This window comes from Vigna angularis, chromosome 4 (assembly GCF_016808095.1).
Source record: "Vigna angularis cultivar LongXiaoDou No.4 chromosome 4, ASM1680809v1, whole genome shotgun sequence".
NCBI lineage: Eukaryota > Viridiplantae > Streptophyta > Magnoliopsida > Fabales > Fabaceae > Vigna > Vigna angularis.
Window position 1 is genome coordinate 30,624,552 of NC_068973.1, and position 15,367 is coordinate 30,639,918.

General features: G+C 30.7%; 3 protein-coding genes across 3 annotated transcripts; 2 read left to right on the top strand and 1 right to left on the bottom strand.

The window, feature by feature from the left end:
- Positions 1–863: 863 nt before the first annotated feature.
- Positions 864–2,416, top strand: LOC108330814 (photosystem II 22 kDa protein, chloroplastic). The gene is made up of 4 exons (XM_017565380.2): positions 864–1,175; positions 1,260–1,367; positions 1,746–1,980; positions 2,065–2,416. Exons 1-4 carry the CDS (start codon positions 966–968, stop codon positions 2,307–2,309), a joined length of 798 nt encoding a protein of 265 aa, XP_017420869.1. The 5' UTR covers positions 864–965; the 3' UTR covers positions 2,310–2,416.
- Positions 2,417–3,635: 1,219 nt separating this feature from the next.
- Positions 3,636–5,395, top strand: LOC108330996 (uncharacterized protein At4g08330, chloroplastic). The gene is made up of 2 exons (XM_017565598.2): positions 3,636–3,910; positions 4,750–5,395. Exons 1-2 carry the CDS (start codon positions 3,810–3,812, stop codon positions 5,144–5,146), a joined length of 498 nt encoding a protein of 165 aa, XP_017421087.1. The 5' UTR covers positions 3,636–3,809; the 3' UTR covers positions 5,147–5,395.
- Positions 5,396–8,668: 3,273 nt separating this feature from the next.
- Positions 8,669–10,663, bottom strand: LOC108331112 (uncharacterized). The gene is made up of 2 exons (XM_017565739.2): positions 10,227–10,663; positions 8,669–9,291 (listed from the first exon to the last, which is right to left on the bottom strand). Exons 1-2 carry the CDS (start codon positions 10,579–10,581, stop codon positions 8,987–8,989), a joined length of 660 nt encoding a protein of 219 aa, XP_017421228.1. The 5' UTR covers positions 10,582–10,663; the 3' UTR covers positions 8,669–8,986.
- Between the last annotated feature and the right edge of the window lie 4,704 nt (positions 10,664–15,367).

Genomic DNA, 15,367 nt, shown 5'->3' on the forward strand with positions numbered 1-15,367 from the left:
TTGTGGGACATGGGTGATTTCACAAAGTTTATAATTTTCTCAGCAATTCTTTCTTTGCTAGGAGGATAGAAAGGGACTGAGAGAAAGAAAAAACAAGAAGAAAGAGGCAAGAAGTGAGGAGAAAAGGAAAAATACAAAATTATGTGTATTAAAAATAAATGAGTAATAATGTAAAAGATTTGCTAAAAACAATATAAAGCATGTTATATCTTTTACCAATCCGTACACCATATAAGTTCCAAATGTAATTAATTATTTTTTGTTTACTAAGAGATGAGTCCGATAAGAGAAGAGATAAAATCTCCTTTAAAAAATAGTTTACAAAGTATGGTGAAGTTATAAATGAAGGTTGTGGATATATTTTCACGTGCGGTTAAATATTAAACCGTTATTTTAGAGAAGTGTTTTTCTTTTTTATGGTAAGATAACAAAGATCTGTGTACTAGGAATATCTAGCGGTTGTTGTTAACGTGTCAAAAGAGGATTTGTGGAGTTGAGATTTCCTTGTCCAATCCTCCTAGCTACGACTGACTAACTTCTTTCTTCAGATTCTGGACCGCAATAAAACACAACTTATAATTTGGAAGAATCTAGACACATTGCTTTTCAAAAACTCCAACTTCAATTATTTTGTACGTGAAATTGAGCCAAGAAAATAAAATAGAGAGAGCGAAATGAATTAAAGTGAGTGAGTGTCCTAAGTTTGAGGCAGGAAACGAAAGGAGATGAATATTATTTTTTGCGAAACCTCAAATGAAAACATTATCACCATACCACAAATAGTGTTGGAGACGTGGTCACTCTTGCTGCCTGTCATCAACTATTACACCACATCCACACCCTTGTTAAATTATAGGTGGTTTTCCCATTCTATCATGATTTTGGTAAACTCTTCCTTAACATATTCAACACTACCACTATCAACATTCTAAACCAAACCACCACCAAGGTAACACTTTTCACCAATGGCTCAAACCATGTTGCTCATGTCTAGTGTCTCTAGCAGCCACTCCCTGGGTTTGAAGAAAGAACTTTTCCAACAATTGAGGCCTAAATTCTCTCAACTCTCGTTCAACCCTCTTCCATCATCATCTTCTTTCTCTTCTTCACCTCGTACATTCACAACTCTCGCCCTCTTCAAATCAAAGACCAAGGCCCCTCCTGCCAAGACCAAGGTACTCAAACGAAATCTAATACTTTGTTTTCAGAAAATTGAATTTTGTTTCACGAGATTTACGTCGTTTGTTTCATTAATTCAGGTTACAAAGCCAAAGGTTGAAGATGGTGTCTTTGGCACTTCTGGAGGGTTTGGTTTTACTAAGCAGAACGAGCTCTTTGTGGGTCGTGTTGCCATGCTTGGTTTTGCGGTGAGTCGAATAAATAAACATAAACTCTAGAACGGTGGCATGATGTGATACTTTTTGTTTCTAATGCACTTGACAATTGAGACTCTATTTTGAGTTAGGAAGATTTATAAAAAAAATGTAGTATGCTGAAGAAAGAAACATCTAGTGTAAAACAGGGTCTGTGAAAAATGATTCTGAAATTGGGTTGTGTTGTTTGTTTAGAAGTAGACCTTAAAAGACTAATTCAATTTTGTAAAACTGATTCTTATACTATGTTAAAAATGAATTTTAAGAGTAAGTCAAGATGAAAAAGGTGGTTTATCAAATGAGTTTGATTTTTACTGGACGTGGTGATTCCAAGATTATTGGAGGCAGAAGCATTAAGAAACGTTTGTGCAGGCATCATTGTTGGGTGAAGCAGTAACTGGGAAAGGAATTCTTTCACAATTGAATCTGGAAACAGGAATTCCTATTTATGAAGCAGAGCCCCTTCTTCTGTTTTTCATCCTTTTCACGCTGCTGGGAGCTATTGGAGGTTTAGGTGACCGTGGCAAATTTGTCGATGACGAACCCAACACCGGAGGTGTCATTCCTGCAGGAAAAGGCTTCAGAGAAGCACTTGGTCTCGGTTCAGGTACCTCACTTTCGAAACAAACAATGTTGTTCCATTTCTGAGTTCTTAACATTATACAAGAGTAAAAGATGGGTTATTTTTCAGGTCCTTTGTTTGGATTCACGAAAGCTAACGAGCTATTTGTGGGAAGATTGGCTCAATTGGGATTCGTTTTCTCTTTGATTGGAGAGATTATTACTGGGAAGGGAGCACTCGCCCAGCTCAACATCGAGACTGGAGTACCGATCAACGAAATCGAACCCCTTGTGTTGTTCAACGTTCTTTTCTTCTTCATCGCAGCTTTGAATCCTGGAACTGGCAAATTCGTTACTGACGAGGAGGATGATTAGAGAATAGCTATTTTTCTTTCTTTATATCTGTTGAAACAAAACTTCGTTCCTCATCTATCATCAATGCATTCACTTCACAACAAACAAATCATTACACTTTTTTCTAATCTGCTTTACCATATTATATCCTACTTCCCTTTTACCTGTCACACACATATTACACGTGTCACCAAACAAGCTTACCGGTGTGGGAATTAATTAACCGTTGTGTCGGCGCAACTAGGAAACTAAGAAAACATAAATAATCTGTTTTGTTTGCTTTGGCATACGCAGTAGATATTAATAATGCTTGGTTCGCCGCCTCGTCCGCGGTCCATAAATCAAACAAAATCACTTGCATCATGGGCGGTAGCATTAGCATATAAAATTTCTATAATAATTTTATTACAAAACAATTAAAGAGAAGTAACTAAATAGTTTGACGAGTGAAAAAATATATATATACACACAACGAAGATTAGAAAGCGAAAAATGTGAAGAACATGTTAAATTTCATATATTTTCTCACCTTCGTTTTAACATGTACTTAACAAAAGCAACTACCAAAAGAAACCCTGTCTTACGATAAGAAATAACTTAACGAGAATGGTCCCACGTCTTATTCTAGTCTAATTACGAATTTAGTTTTAAATTAAGAAACATAAGTGAATAAGTGTATTTTGCAAAGGCTAAAATAGTTTATTATTTATAAGATGTAAAAGGAAAATGTTTTTTTTTTATAATTTATTTATAATCCTCACATGGTGACTTGTGATTGGATTGCTTTAAATATTCTTTTCAAAATAAATTCAAACAGATTAATAAAACAGTGGCCATGACGTATTAGATCCAACGTAAAAATGTCTGTTCCATCACAAATTTTCTAGTTTAAACGTAGGACAGAAAAGGTCTTTCTTAACCCCGTAATGGCTACCATGATTAAGCAAATATGTAATTAACGCAGGAAGAAACAGATGGAGGGTGATTTCACTTGGATCCCAGACCGGTATTCTTGGTGTTTTAATTATGCTATCCTTTTTTATTATATAAAAAAATTATTGTTACCTTTGGTTTTAATGATTATATAATATTTTAATTTTAGTGTTTGCAACAATAATACTAATTCATGACTCTAATTAATTATAATGGACACAATTACGTGCGTAGTGGTAAAAGATAGAAAAGATAGTATATGTTTAGTCTTTCATGCATTAATTGTAAATATAAAAAGTGTTAAATATATTCTAAATATGATTTGTAAAATTTAAAAAATGACCATTTGATTGTATAATTAATAGATAAATGAATATTGTATATAAAAAAATGAAACCTCTTAAGGAATGTTTAGAAGGACGTGTGAATTGGTGTGGGTAGAGTCAAAGTGGTGGTGGACTCTATGAGGGACACGAACCTGCATAACCATAACTTCCAACAAGGCAGTTTCTTTCCTTCTTCCTCTGCTTATTATTAACTTCTCTTTCTCTTTCTCATTCTCATTCGCTCATTCCATTCATCTCAAAAATGGAGAATTCCGTGTTTAACAAAAAATCACAAGTTCATCACAATCCAACTTCCTCCTCCTACACCTATTCCTGCTCTTCTCAGAGGGATGTCCGCTACAGGTTCTTTTTCAATCTCATTTTGCTTTTCTTTTTCTTCTCTTTTTTTCTTTCACAATAATTGCAATATGATATTTGCTTCTTTCCTAACAAATTCCTGGTAGGTCATTTTTCAAGTCTGAATGACTGCAAACCAGTTGTTGATTGATTGCCTTTCGTATATATTTTCGGATTCTTTAGGGTTAATGTTTCTTTCCTTTAAGTGTGGTTGGATTTGTTTCTCTTTTTGGGGTTGTTGCTACGAAAAATTAACATACTAACATGGTATCTAATTCACCTTTTTCATGGAAAAGGTTTTGGTTTTTAGTATGTTTTGAGTGCCCGCAGTATTTTCGGGGATAGTCAAATACTACCATCTAAAAGGGTTGACTTTTCTTAATAGATGTTCTTCGTGTACACACACAAAGATTAAACTCCTGATCGCGCACAAACTTGAGAAAAATGTTAATCGAATTGTTTATTTGGAATCTCTATACAATTTGAACACGACTATCCAGGTTCTTCACCTCTAATTTTTCCCTTAAATCCACTCAAATCAATTTTCCGAATCCATCTTCAAAATCAAACACACCCTAAATTATCTTGGTAAAAAAACTTAGCTAAATTATGTCTTTCACCAATTTGAAAGATAGCCAATATGGAAGGGTCTGTTTGCTGAAAAGCAACGAGACCAATTTTTCAGTAAACTGTCGCAAAATTTTACCTTGAGTTGTAATAGTGTGCTATGGTCAAATCTGCATCTTCTACTTTTCTTTCTTTCTTTTGACCATTTCACAGATACTTGGTGGGCGATGATTGGAATGGTCCAATACGAATGAATTTTTGAATTCTTGTTTTTGCAGTTGTGGCACTTGCGGGTATGAGCTGAACCTATCCTCCTCTAACAGGAGCATATCGTCCATCGGTTCAAAATATGGGAAATCCATAAGGCGAGGTATTATATCATTCTTCAACGTTGATGACAGCAGATTCACCCATGCTGATGAAATTGAATGTGCCCCATTTTTTGCCAAGCACTCGTGGGGTTTGTTCCGCAAAAAAACGAAGCTTCTCTGTCGCAAGTGTTGCAACCATGTTGGATATGCCTACAATGATCAGACTTCATCGTCTTTTCCCCTCCTTGCAAACGGAGCCCAACCATCAGCTGCCACCGAAGCCTCAAGTCGAATGAAATATGACATTCGCATTCGTGCCTTGCAACCTTCATCTCAAGAATATGGAATCACCGTGTCAGCTTGACATTTTAAATACGGTGTAAAAATTGTTCCATTCCTTACCACATAGTAGTAATGATCACTGACTACAAGAAGGTTGTGGTTTCTTTTTTTCTTTTTGAGGTGTGACTTCAATATTCATATAGGCAAAGTTCTGTCTTTGCCTTTTTCAAGTGTGTTGTATATAAAAGTTGTAGCTGTTGGATTTTGGAATGTAAAATGCAATTGGCAAAATAACCGAGACATGGCATTTATTGGTGTGATACCTGGTAAATCACGAGTTATTTTCTAGCTTTGAATTGTCAGATTTCAAGAATTGATGATTCCTACTTTGGTAATCCTCCCATTATATTATATTTTATATTGTATACTATGAATATATTGTTGATATACAATCGTATAATATAGTATTATTTTTGCAAACTCAGTTCAATGTCATAAATGGATGCATGACTTTGGGTAAACGCCAAAAGTAAAATTCAATATAAAGATAGTTTGAATAATGATATCATATTCATATCAATTTAGACATTTAGACGCTGGTAATTGGGTCAGCCACTTTCCCTTTTATATATATATATATATATATATATATATATATATATATATATATATATATATATATTTTAGTATAAGTATTTTTTTTTTAAGTATAAGTTCTTCATATAAAAATTTGACTCTGCATTCATACAGTAAATGTTTATAGAATTTTCAACTCATTTAAATTTTTAACTGTCTCTCTAGTAAGTAATTAAGTTGAGTTTTACCACTTTTACTAATCTAATTGTGTTTGGTCTTATCACAACACCACGACATACTTTTATCAGTTAGATACTAAGATAAATCAGGGTTATCCATATAAAAAGCTTCATACTACTTTTAAGATAAAACTTTAAGGTTTAATGTTTGTTAGTCTTGTTCTTTCTATATATCATTCTACTTTTTATTTATTTATTTATATCATTCAACTACAATGAATTTTGAATAAAAAATAAAGTACAATGATATATTTTTTTTCAAAGTGATTTTGGGTGATGCTCCTTCTTCGCCCTTCAATCAACTTCTCATGAACATATTGTGTGCATGTTGTGTATGGGTTAGTGATAAACATAGATGATAAGCATTTCTGAGTGAATTTGAAATGTTCAAATATCTTAGGTTGATTTATGTTATTGGGAGACAATTATAGATTTGAATCCAAAATTATATGTTTTGGACCTAAAAGATGTATTCAATAAAATGAAGTGAAAGTGGGCTGGCTTTATGGGCTACCAATTTAATTCTTGAAACGGTACCTAAAATAAATGAAAGGAAAATTACTCCTTAAAATTATAGCCATATGATAATTCAATATTAGTCCATAATTATAAAGATTTTATTGTATTTGATATTTTTTAAGTTATACTTATGCTGATTGATATAGTATTATAGTAAGTTTATATACAATGTAAATTTTATCGACCAATATTTTTAATTTACTTTAAATATCTTTTCCAATTTTATGGAAATGAAGTAATAAAATGATAATTGTCTTAATATATTTTAAATAAATGTATTAGATCAATTTTAGCGGTTTCTCACGTGTATTTTTCATGGAAGTCAATCTAACTTGAGACTCGTGGGATATTTTTGCTGGTAAAAGACTCGTTGGACTTTTATAAATAACAAAGTTTTTCCTTTAAATATTTAGTCTAAATGTTTATCCCTTTAGACTTGATTCCAAATTATTGATTAAAAAATATAAAATTAAATTTTATACTAATTTATAAGTTATACCAAAGTATTTATTACCCTTGGACATTTTGAACCGAACATAATGCCTCTAAGGTCTAAAAAAATATGTGAAATGAAATTCAAAATATTATGAATGATATTTTTTTAATACATTATTTTTTTAATATATTTTCATATTGTGTTGACTTTTTAAATGAACAAGTAAAAATATCTTGTATTTTTAAGAATAGAAACAAAAACAGCATATTGTATTATTACAGTTAAAAAAAAAAGTGGTGCATCAGATTAAATCCCTTTATATTCAATTCTCATCCAAATTAACAGATAATGTAGGAGTTTGGGTCTTTTGCAGGCACTAAATCCTCCTTCGGTTACCAAGTTCTTATCACTATAACTTCGTCTTTTCAATCCATCATCAAATGTAAACATTATCCTTGAAATGTAGTAAAAGTAACCAAAACTCGATGCCCTTCTATCGATATTCCTTTTTTTATTCGAAAAATGAGTATATATTCTGCAGTAAATATTCTTAATCGACATCCTAATTTGTCTGCAAAACATATAATTGTAAGATTTGTTGGAGGTACTGTGTTGTTTATTAGAATATTTAATAAGATTTGGGCAACAAATAGTATGGAATGTTTTGAAGGTTTGAAGATAGAAGGGTGGTGACTGAGGTGGCATTTCACATGGGGTGTTATTGTTGTAACTTTGAAACGAAATTGACAAGAAAGTGAGAAGTGAAACCAAAACAGATAAACCAATAGGGACAGACTGGAGGTTGTCAACAGGGTCCTATGTCCCTACTCCAATTTCTCATTATTCATCTTTCACCAATCATATTTTCACACATTTCACATTTATTTCATACACATCCTAAGATAAAATAGTCATAAATAATAGTAAAAATCTCTCACAACCAAATTTAATTTACAGAACATATATAATTGTATATAATTGTGTGTATTTAGTTGGCCAATTCCACATAAACTCAAATTTCTTAGTTTCAAAAGGAATGCCTAGTTGTTTGGTCGCAAGAATCTAAGCCTAACTCGACAAAAACATACTCATCAGATACGCCTATATCATTGGACCATTTTTATATATGAAATACGTGTAATACCGATTTTGATTTCTATATAAAAAAAGAAGAAGAAGAAGCATGAAGAAATGAGTTGTTAATTGAAGCATTAGTGAAAAAAAGATGATCGGATAGAAAAATATGGAAAAACAATAAAGAGCATGAGATTTAAAAGAAAAGGTATACCTAATTTGATTCTAAACGTAGTGATAAAGCAATATATGTCCGTGGTGCATTATAGAGAGTAATAAAAATGAGATAATAATTTCGTATGATGGAAATGGTGCCACATTTCGTGGATTTCCCAATCTAATGAGCTTGTTGGTTTTTAGTTGGGTGAGGATTGGATCGTGTCTTGTCATTTTCTTGTGCTGGGAATAAAGCTTTTCTGCTTGAGCTCGAGCCCCTTGTAATATGTTGTGGTCCTGATGTGGCAAATTCATGACCCCACCCCCAATGCCATCGATCACTCGGGGACAAAATGGCCTTGTGTAGGGCACCCATCACACCACTAAGCAAATTATAAGGGCCTAATCGGACAAGCACACATGCACCATCACTTGCGTCGGAAAAAAACATTTATATATGTAACCCAGATTCATCATTATTATTTCCTACTTAGTTTTTATAAAATGTTTTTTCCAGTCTTGTTTATTAAAGGGTACCCATTAGTGGTATTTAGAAAACTGGGAACAAGACATTCTCCTCCTAAGACAACTATAAGACAAGTACTGTAACACAATGTTGAAGGGCCCTTATGCTTCATTGTTTCCCACTACGGGTACCTAACATGAGGATGACTTAGTTTTATGGAGAGAATTCTCAATTCTCAATTCTTCTTATTTTTTTAACTATATAACTCTCAAAACCAAACCACTTTCAGCAAACCCTTTTACAGCCTGTACTGTCATTAAAAACCGAAAACGATTACAAGAAGAAGCGAAAGCATATTTTTAGATGGTAAGAAAGAAAGAAAGGGAATTTTGAGTATGATGTAACTTTACAGTGCAGACTGCAAAGTGAAGAAATGGTGTTGTAGTTTATGAGGCTTTATTCGATGGTCGTTTTCCTCTTTGTCAGAGTCCTCATCCAACCACCCTTTCTCACCTTCACTCCCTCCACGTGGCACACACCGCCACTCTTCTTCCACCGTATGAGCTGGAACATGTGCCCTATACGCTTTCGCCACCTAAACGCCTCACGTGACTTCCCGTGCTCTATCACGCTCTTCTCCCTGTTTTCGTTCTTCCACGACACCTTCCTGTTGCACTTCTCTAGGGACACCTTCTTCGACACTCTGCTCTTTTCCCACGATGCCACCCCGTTCTCTTCAAACTTGATTGAGATGAACGACTCTGCAAAGTTTTTTTTTATTTTATTATTAAAGTCATTCCACATCCAAAAGATAAAGCAAAAAAATGCAAAAAACAATAGCTTTTTTTCTTTTATACACTTTACTCTCATACCCTAACCTTTGCTTTCCTTACTTTTTCGTTTCTGCTATGGTAGTATTCTCCTACAGTTCCACCTAACCAAACTCATAATTTTTGGTACATAATAATAATAATCTCGTTATAAATGTTTTTGTTTGTACTAAATCAAGGAAGTACTATGCTGCCGACGGGTTGAATCGAACCTCTATATAAAACGTATCTGGCTATTTTTTCACTATACGTGAGTGAAAAATGGAGATAAAAAAACAGTTAATGTTGTTTGGTGATGGTTTTGATAAAGATGAATGCTATATTGGGGGATTAGTTATGTGGCCTAACTCCTCATCAAATCCAGAGAATAGAGCATGATCTTGGAAAAATAATTTTTCAGTGTCATGATGCTCTTGGCGTATGCATCTGACAGCATATGCCACGCCAAGAGGAAAAGAATGACACACAACAGAACACAACACAGCCCAAAGCCTTCAACTCCTCTCCCTCTGTCTTATAGCACTCTTATCGTTGTAGCTACGCTTTTTGACCTTAATTTCCTAATCATCACACAATGTAATCTTCCACATGAAGACACGCAAACATGCACTGATATATAATTCTCCACCAATAATGAAAGCAATTCATCAACGTTCAACTCTCACCCATGGACACTACAAGTGGAAAAATATCCCTACTGCGACTGATTACCAATTATGATCACGGCACATCACCCGATTAACGGAGAAGGAGATAATAATTAAGAGATAATTATAATTGCAATTCCAAGCATTCCACATTAATTAGGTATCTATGACTGGTAAGATAATGAAGGTAAAAGTGAATCGGGATGTATTGATTATTACCTTCTGGACTGGGAGAGACATCATCATAGTCATTGTCGTAGTCATGGTTGTGAGATTTCCAGTGGTGGGATTCGTGGCGAGTGAAGAGAGAGCCGAAAGCAAAGATCTTGTGAATAGAAGAGGGTGGTTTTGTGTCTGTGGAAGTTTGAAGCCTGTGGGAAGATTTGGAGGAAGAAGAACGGTGGTGGTGGTGGCGGTGGCGGTGGCGGTGGCGGTGGTGGTGGCCTTGTTTTGCAGCGAGGAGGAGGAGCCTCTCATTCAAGCAGAGGGGGCAGACCCCAAGAAGAACTTGTCTGGGATGGAAATAGCAGAACGATTTTTCTTCTCTGTAGGCATTATTTGTAATATTGTTCATGGTTGAATTGAAAAACACTTGGGAATGGGGAGAGAAGGTGGGTGGAGTGAAGAAGGTGAACGAATTTAGAAAGATAGAAGGAATTGTTGAGAATATATATGGTGGAAAAGTGAAACTAAATGGAAGATCATCAACATGGCCCACCAACACAACATTCATCAATCTAAACAATGTATGTAATGTGAATAGTGTTGTGTTTTTTTAGTACAAATACTGGGTAATGTGTTTATACACTACAACAAATTCCTACTTAGTAATCACCTTTTTTCAATAAAAAATGTAATCAGCTTTTTTTTTTTTTTGTTAAAGCTAAGCTTTTTAGGTTTTAATCTTGAACCTAGTCCCATTTTCTTTTACAAAATATTCTCTTGTGCTTATCACTGTAAAACTCAAACCCAAATGACTTTTTTACATATTTATTTGCTTTTCAGAAAGTTTAAAAGTTAAATAACGAACAGTATTTTGAAATTGGAAAGTAAATTCACCTGCTATTTTCTGAATCAGGAATGTATACTTTTTGCTTTCTTAAAAAACGAAGTAATTAAATTTACAATTAAATATATATGTTTGATGAACGCACACAAACACAAAGATATAGATACATGATAAAAATGAAATGTATTTCAAACCTTTTAGGCAAAATTTCGGAAATGAATTGTATGATAAAAACAACAGTATTTGAAATGTAAACTCGTTAAAAGTAATCCAGAAGTTATTTTCTGATATTAATCATGAATAAATCGACAAATATTTTTTATTTAATAAAATAGTTACCGAAAAAAAGTTGACCAAGTATTAATCTAATTAGGTGTTATATACGAAGAGGATAAGATTTTATCTTCAAGAAGCTGTGGCAAATATTTCTTGATTAAACTAATCTATTTTATTATATATATATATATATATATATATATATATTTTTTTTTTCTATGGAACAAAATAAAACATAATTTTTCATATCTGACATTAGTGTACAATGTTTGATGTTAGCCTTTTATTTTCATTATTTCATACTACTTTTAAAATGGCTATTTTTTAGCTTCCAGGGGAACGGGGTGCATCGAGGAACAGCCAATTTTTTCCTTCGCTGTGTTTTTCATTTGAGAATTTAAATGATTTGAAATATTTATTACTTTTATGAATAATTATAACGTATTTTCATTTTATTAACAAGACTATGTATTATAAATAGAAGGCGATAAATCTTGTTTTTAATATTTTCTGTACAAAATTTCGAAAATAAAATAAAGTGTGAAATTCAAAATTATGTATCTAAAAAAATATCTAGTTTAATATGACCGTCATTGAATGTCTTATGGGATTGTGCACTGCGTTTTAAGGAAAACTAACTGAACCTTCTCCAAATTGTTGGGTTATTTATATGAATTTCAACAATTCCTTTGACTTTTGATGGGAAGTTAAGTTAAAACAAAATAAATGTTTGAATAAGGAAAAGAAAAAAGGTTGTATTTCCCAAAATTTAATGTGATAGGAAAAGTCGTGGGTTTGAATAAAGCATTAATGTAAACTAGAGCAGAGACTTTTTTTTTCAGAGGTAGGTTTGAATAATAAATGAAAAAATATGACCATTGTAAATGCACTTTCTTTCAATGATGTAACCTATATGAATATGAGCCTACAAGCTTAGTTATATTTTTTTTATAATGAAAGAGATCGCCAAAACACCCAAACCTAAAATTAAATAACCTCTACTTCTATTTACAAATTAATCTGTCCACATTTTTTTTGGCAAAGTTTAGGCTTATAAACAAACAAAAAATCTTATTGAATTTTATCAAACAAAAAAAGATTACACTTTTTGGTAAAAAAAAATAATATATAGTTATCGCAAAAAATTTAAAATAAAAAGATTAAGCTTACTTAATATCTCATTATATTTAGAGTGACTTTATTTTTTTTCAGAAAAACAAATATAATTAAATAAGATAACAGAAGTGTTTCAACTCATACAAAAAATAACAATACAAATAAAAGAAAACAACATTTCCACTTTAAGATAACATATGGACATGAAAAACAATAAAGAAAGAGAAATTAAAGATTATAATTCATCTACTTGATATGGAGACTACAATTATTACTCGTTTATAATTTTGAGGATTATTTTGTTATTTTTTAATTTTAAGTATTTCAATTTGAAAACCGCATTAGTTGATAGTTAATAATATCAATTTTCATTGCAATATTTAATTTAAATACTAAATTAACTTATCGTTATAATTTAAAAACTAAAGTAATGATTTAGATTTTAGGGTTTAATACCAAATTAGATTTTTGGATTGCAAGAACAATACCCAGCTAGTATATGTTGGAATAGAATAAGATCTAGTTTAAATTTATGATAAACGAATTATGTTTATTTATACTTATCACTATATGAGTTTGACTAATTAGAAATTATATACAAGTATCAAATTTATTAAACACATAATACATTAGTGGATATTTTTATAAATAGAAAGTCAATAAGAATCAAATCCACGATAGTAAATTAAAATTACTTCTTTTTAACGTAACATTATCACATTTCACCTGTTATCCAAAAGTATCTCAATTCTTATAAATAATTTATCCAAAAGGAAAGAAAAGGAATGATGAAATATTGTGGTGGGTGTGAGGCAGTGTTCTCCCACTTTAGAAAAAGTGGATATACGTTGAGTGTATCAAATAAAAGCAAGAACATCGTATGTTAACAATTTCTTTTAATAATAAATTATGTGTCACTATTTTATTAATTTGTATATTTGAAATCAATTAATAGTTAACACATAAATAAATAAAAAAGTTATGAAAAAAATTATTAAATTTTTTTTTATTAAAAAGACATTTTCCTAAAAGTAATTAACTACATTCCGTAGTCAATGTCAACATTGTTTTTGAAACTTTTTTAAGAAACATATTATAAGAAAATATTTATTAAAATTGCAGATGTTTATTTCGGATTCTAAAGATAATCATTACCTACCCAAAAAATTAAAACCAAAGTTACGTTGAATATTTTTGTTAAAGTTGTTTTTTCAAGTAATGTTATGATTGAAAACAGATTACTTTTCTGAGTATCCAAAAATAGTTATTATGTATAAATATTTCTATTTTCAATGTTAATTTCAATTTTGATCCTATATTTTACAGATGTTCAACTTTAGTCGCCATGAAAATTTAGTTACACGTATGATTCTCAACCTTTTTAAAATTTAACTGCTAAAGATCAATAGTAACATGCTAATTAGTAATAATAGTATTATATACTAATAATTAATGTAAATTATTACATTGATAATAAAGACATGGTATTATGAGAATTAGTACTTCTTTTGTTAGTAATTAAATCATATATATTAACTGATAATAAAATTGTTTAGTTTTAAATAGTAAAAAAAAAACAAATAAAAAAACTAAGTAAATTTTATAAGAATAAAAAAGTATATAATGTTTTGATTAAGTTTCGAACTTTTATCTTTATCATAAACTTTGTATCAAGTTTATTCTCACACTTTATTAATAAATGTAGGATGTCCTCGAAAGCTAATAATATTAAATAGTTTATATTAATCGAAGTATCATTTCACCCAGACCAATAATGATCAAAACCTCTAATTCATTAAAAAAAATGAAAATTTGTTGATTGTCGAGTATGTTATACCTTCATTCATAAAATGTAGAAATAATATAGTATAAAGTTTATGTGAGGAACAAAATATAATTTCACTTAAAAATTTAAAGACTAAAAATATATAAAAATATACGTAAACCTTATGAAATTATAAGGAATAGAAATAAATTTAAATTTATTTTAGGTGGGTAATAAAATAACTATCACTTAAATAGATTATTTACCATCTTAAAAAAAATTGTGTAAAATGAAACACGTACTAATTATTTTTACAAAACTAAAGACTCAAATGAGTAAAAAATAAATATAAAGAGCAAAAATAAATGAAATATTTAAATATAGTAAATAAATTACTAATTAACCCAAAAAAATACTTTATCTTATTCTCAAAAAGTCTTTTTAAACTAATTAAAAAAATACTTTTTAAACCAATTTTAGAATTAATATAAAAACAAGGGTATACAAAGTATTCAAACTTAATACTTTTTAAATCGGTTGTGAAATTGATATAAAAGTCCAATTTTCATACCTGGTTTGGAATCGATTTAAAAGGTTCACTTGGAAAGTAAAATTTTATATATATGACTCAAACCTTTTAAATTGGTTAAGGTTCCAACGAGTTTAAAAAAATTCACTTTCTATATTAGTTGGTTAATGAACCGGTATAAAAAGTTACTTTTTTTTAATGGCAAGTTTATATGTATTCCCTACTATAACACATATAAATATGCATACAATATCGTCCAAAACAACCAGATAATGTATATTAGTTCAGAACAACCAACCAATATATATTAGTGTACTTTTAATTGTTGAAATGTTAGGTTTTTTTTTATAATGAACATAACAGAATACTATAAAATTGTTGAGAAAGAATTACTAGTAATTGTCACTGACTCCTTACATATTCAAACAATAATAGAAACAATTAAGTTTTACATAAATATAATTTATTTTATAAAAAAACATATTTATTGTAGCAAATAAGGTGCTAAGTAGACTTGTTTTGTTTTTTCTTTTAAAAGGCCTCTAATAGGTATTTTTGCACCCCTTTACCTTTATTTTGAACATCTTCAAAACAATAGGGTTAATAAATCTATATATGTGATTATTCTTTCACTTAATGTATCTATGATGTAAAATACCTTAATT

What these genes read in the sequence shown, in the direction of transcription:
- LOC108330814 (XM_017565380.2), top strand. Translation starts at nt 966, where the DNA reads ATGGCTCAAACCATGTTGCTCATGTCTAGTGTCTCTAGCAGCCACTCC. An exon ending in TTGCCATGCTTGGTTTTGCG is followed by an intron (nt 1,368 to 1,745) that starts GTGAGTCGAATA and finishes ACGTTTGTGCAG; the next exon opens with GCATCATTGTTGGGTGAAGC. An exon ending in AGCACTTGGTCTCGGTTCAG is followed by an intron (nt 1,981 to 2,064) that starts GTACCTCACTTT and finishes GTTATTTTTCAG; the next exon opens with GTCCTTTGTTTGGATTCACG.
- LOC108331112 (XM_017565739.2), bottom strand. Translation starts at nt 10,581, where the DNA reads ATGAACAATATTACAAATAATGCCTACAGAGAAGAAAAATCGTTCTGC. An exon ending in TGTCTCTCCCAGTCCAGAAG is followed by an intron (nt 9,292 to 10,226) that starts GTAATAATCAAT and finishes AAAACTTTGCAG; the next exon opens with AGTCGTTCATCTCAATCAAG.
- LOC108330996 (XM_017565598.2), top strand. Translation starts at nt 3,810, where the DNA reads ATGGAGAATTCCGTGTTTAACAAAAAATCACAAGTTCATCACAATCCA. An exon ending in CAGAGGGATGTCCGCTACAG is followed by an intron (nt 3,911 to 4,749) that starts GTTCTTTTTCAA and finishes TTGTTTTTGCAG; the next exon opens with TTGTGGCACTTGCGGGTATG.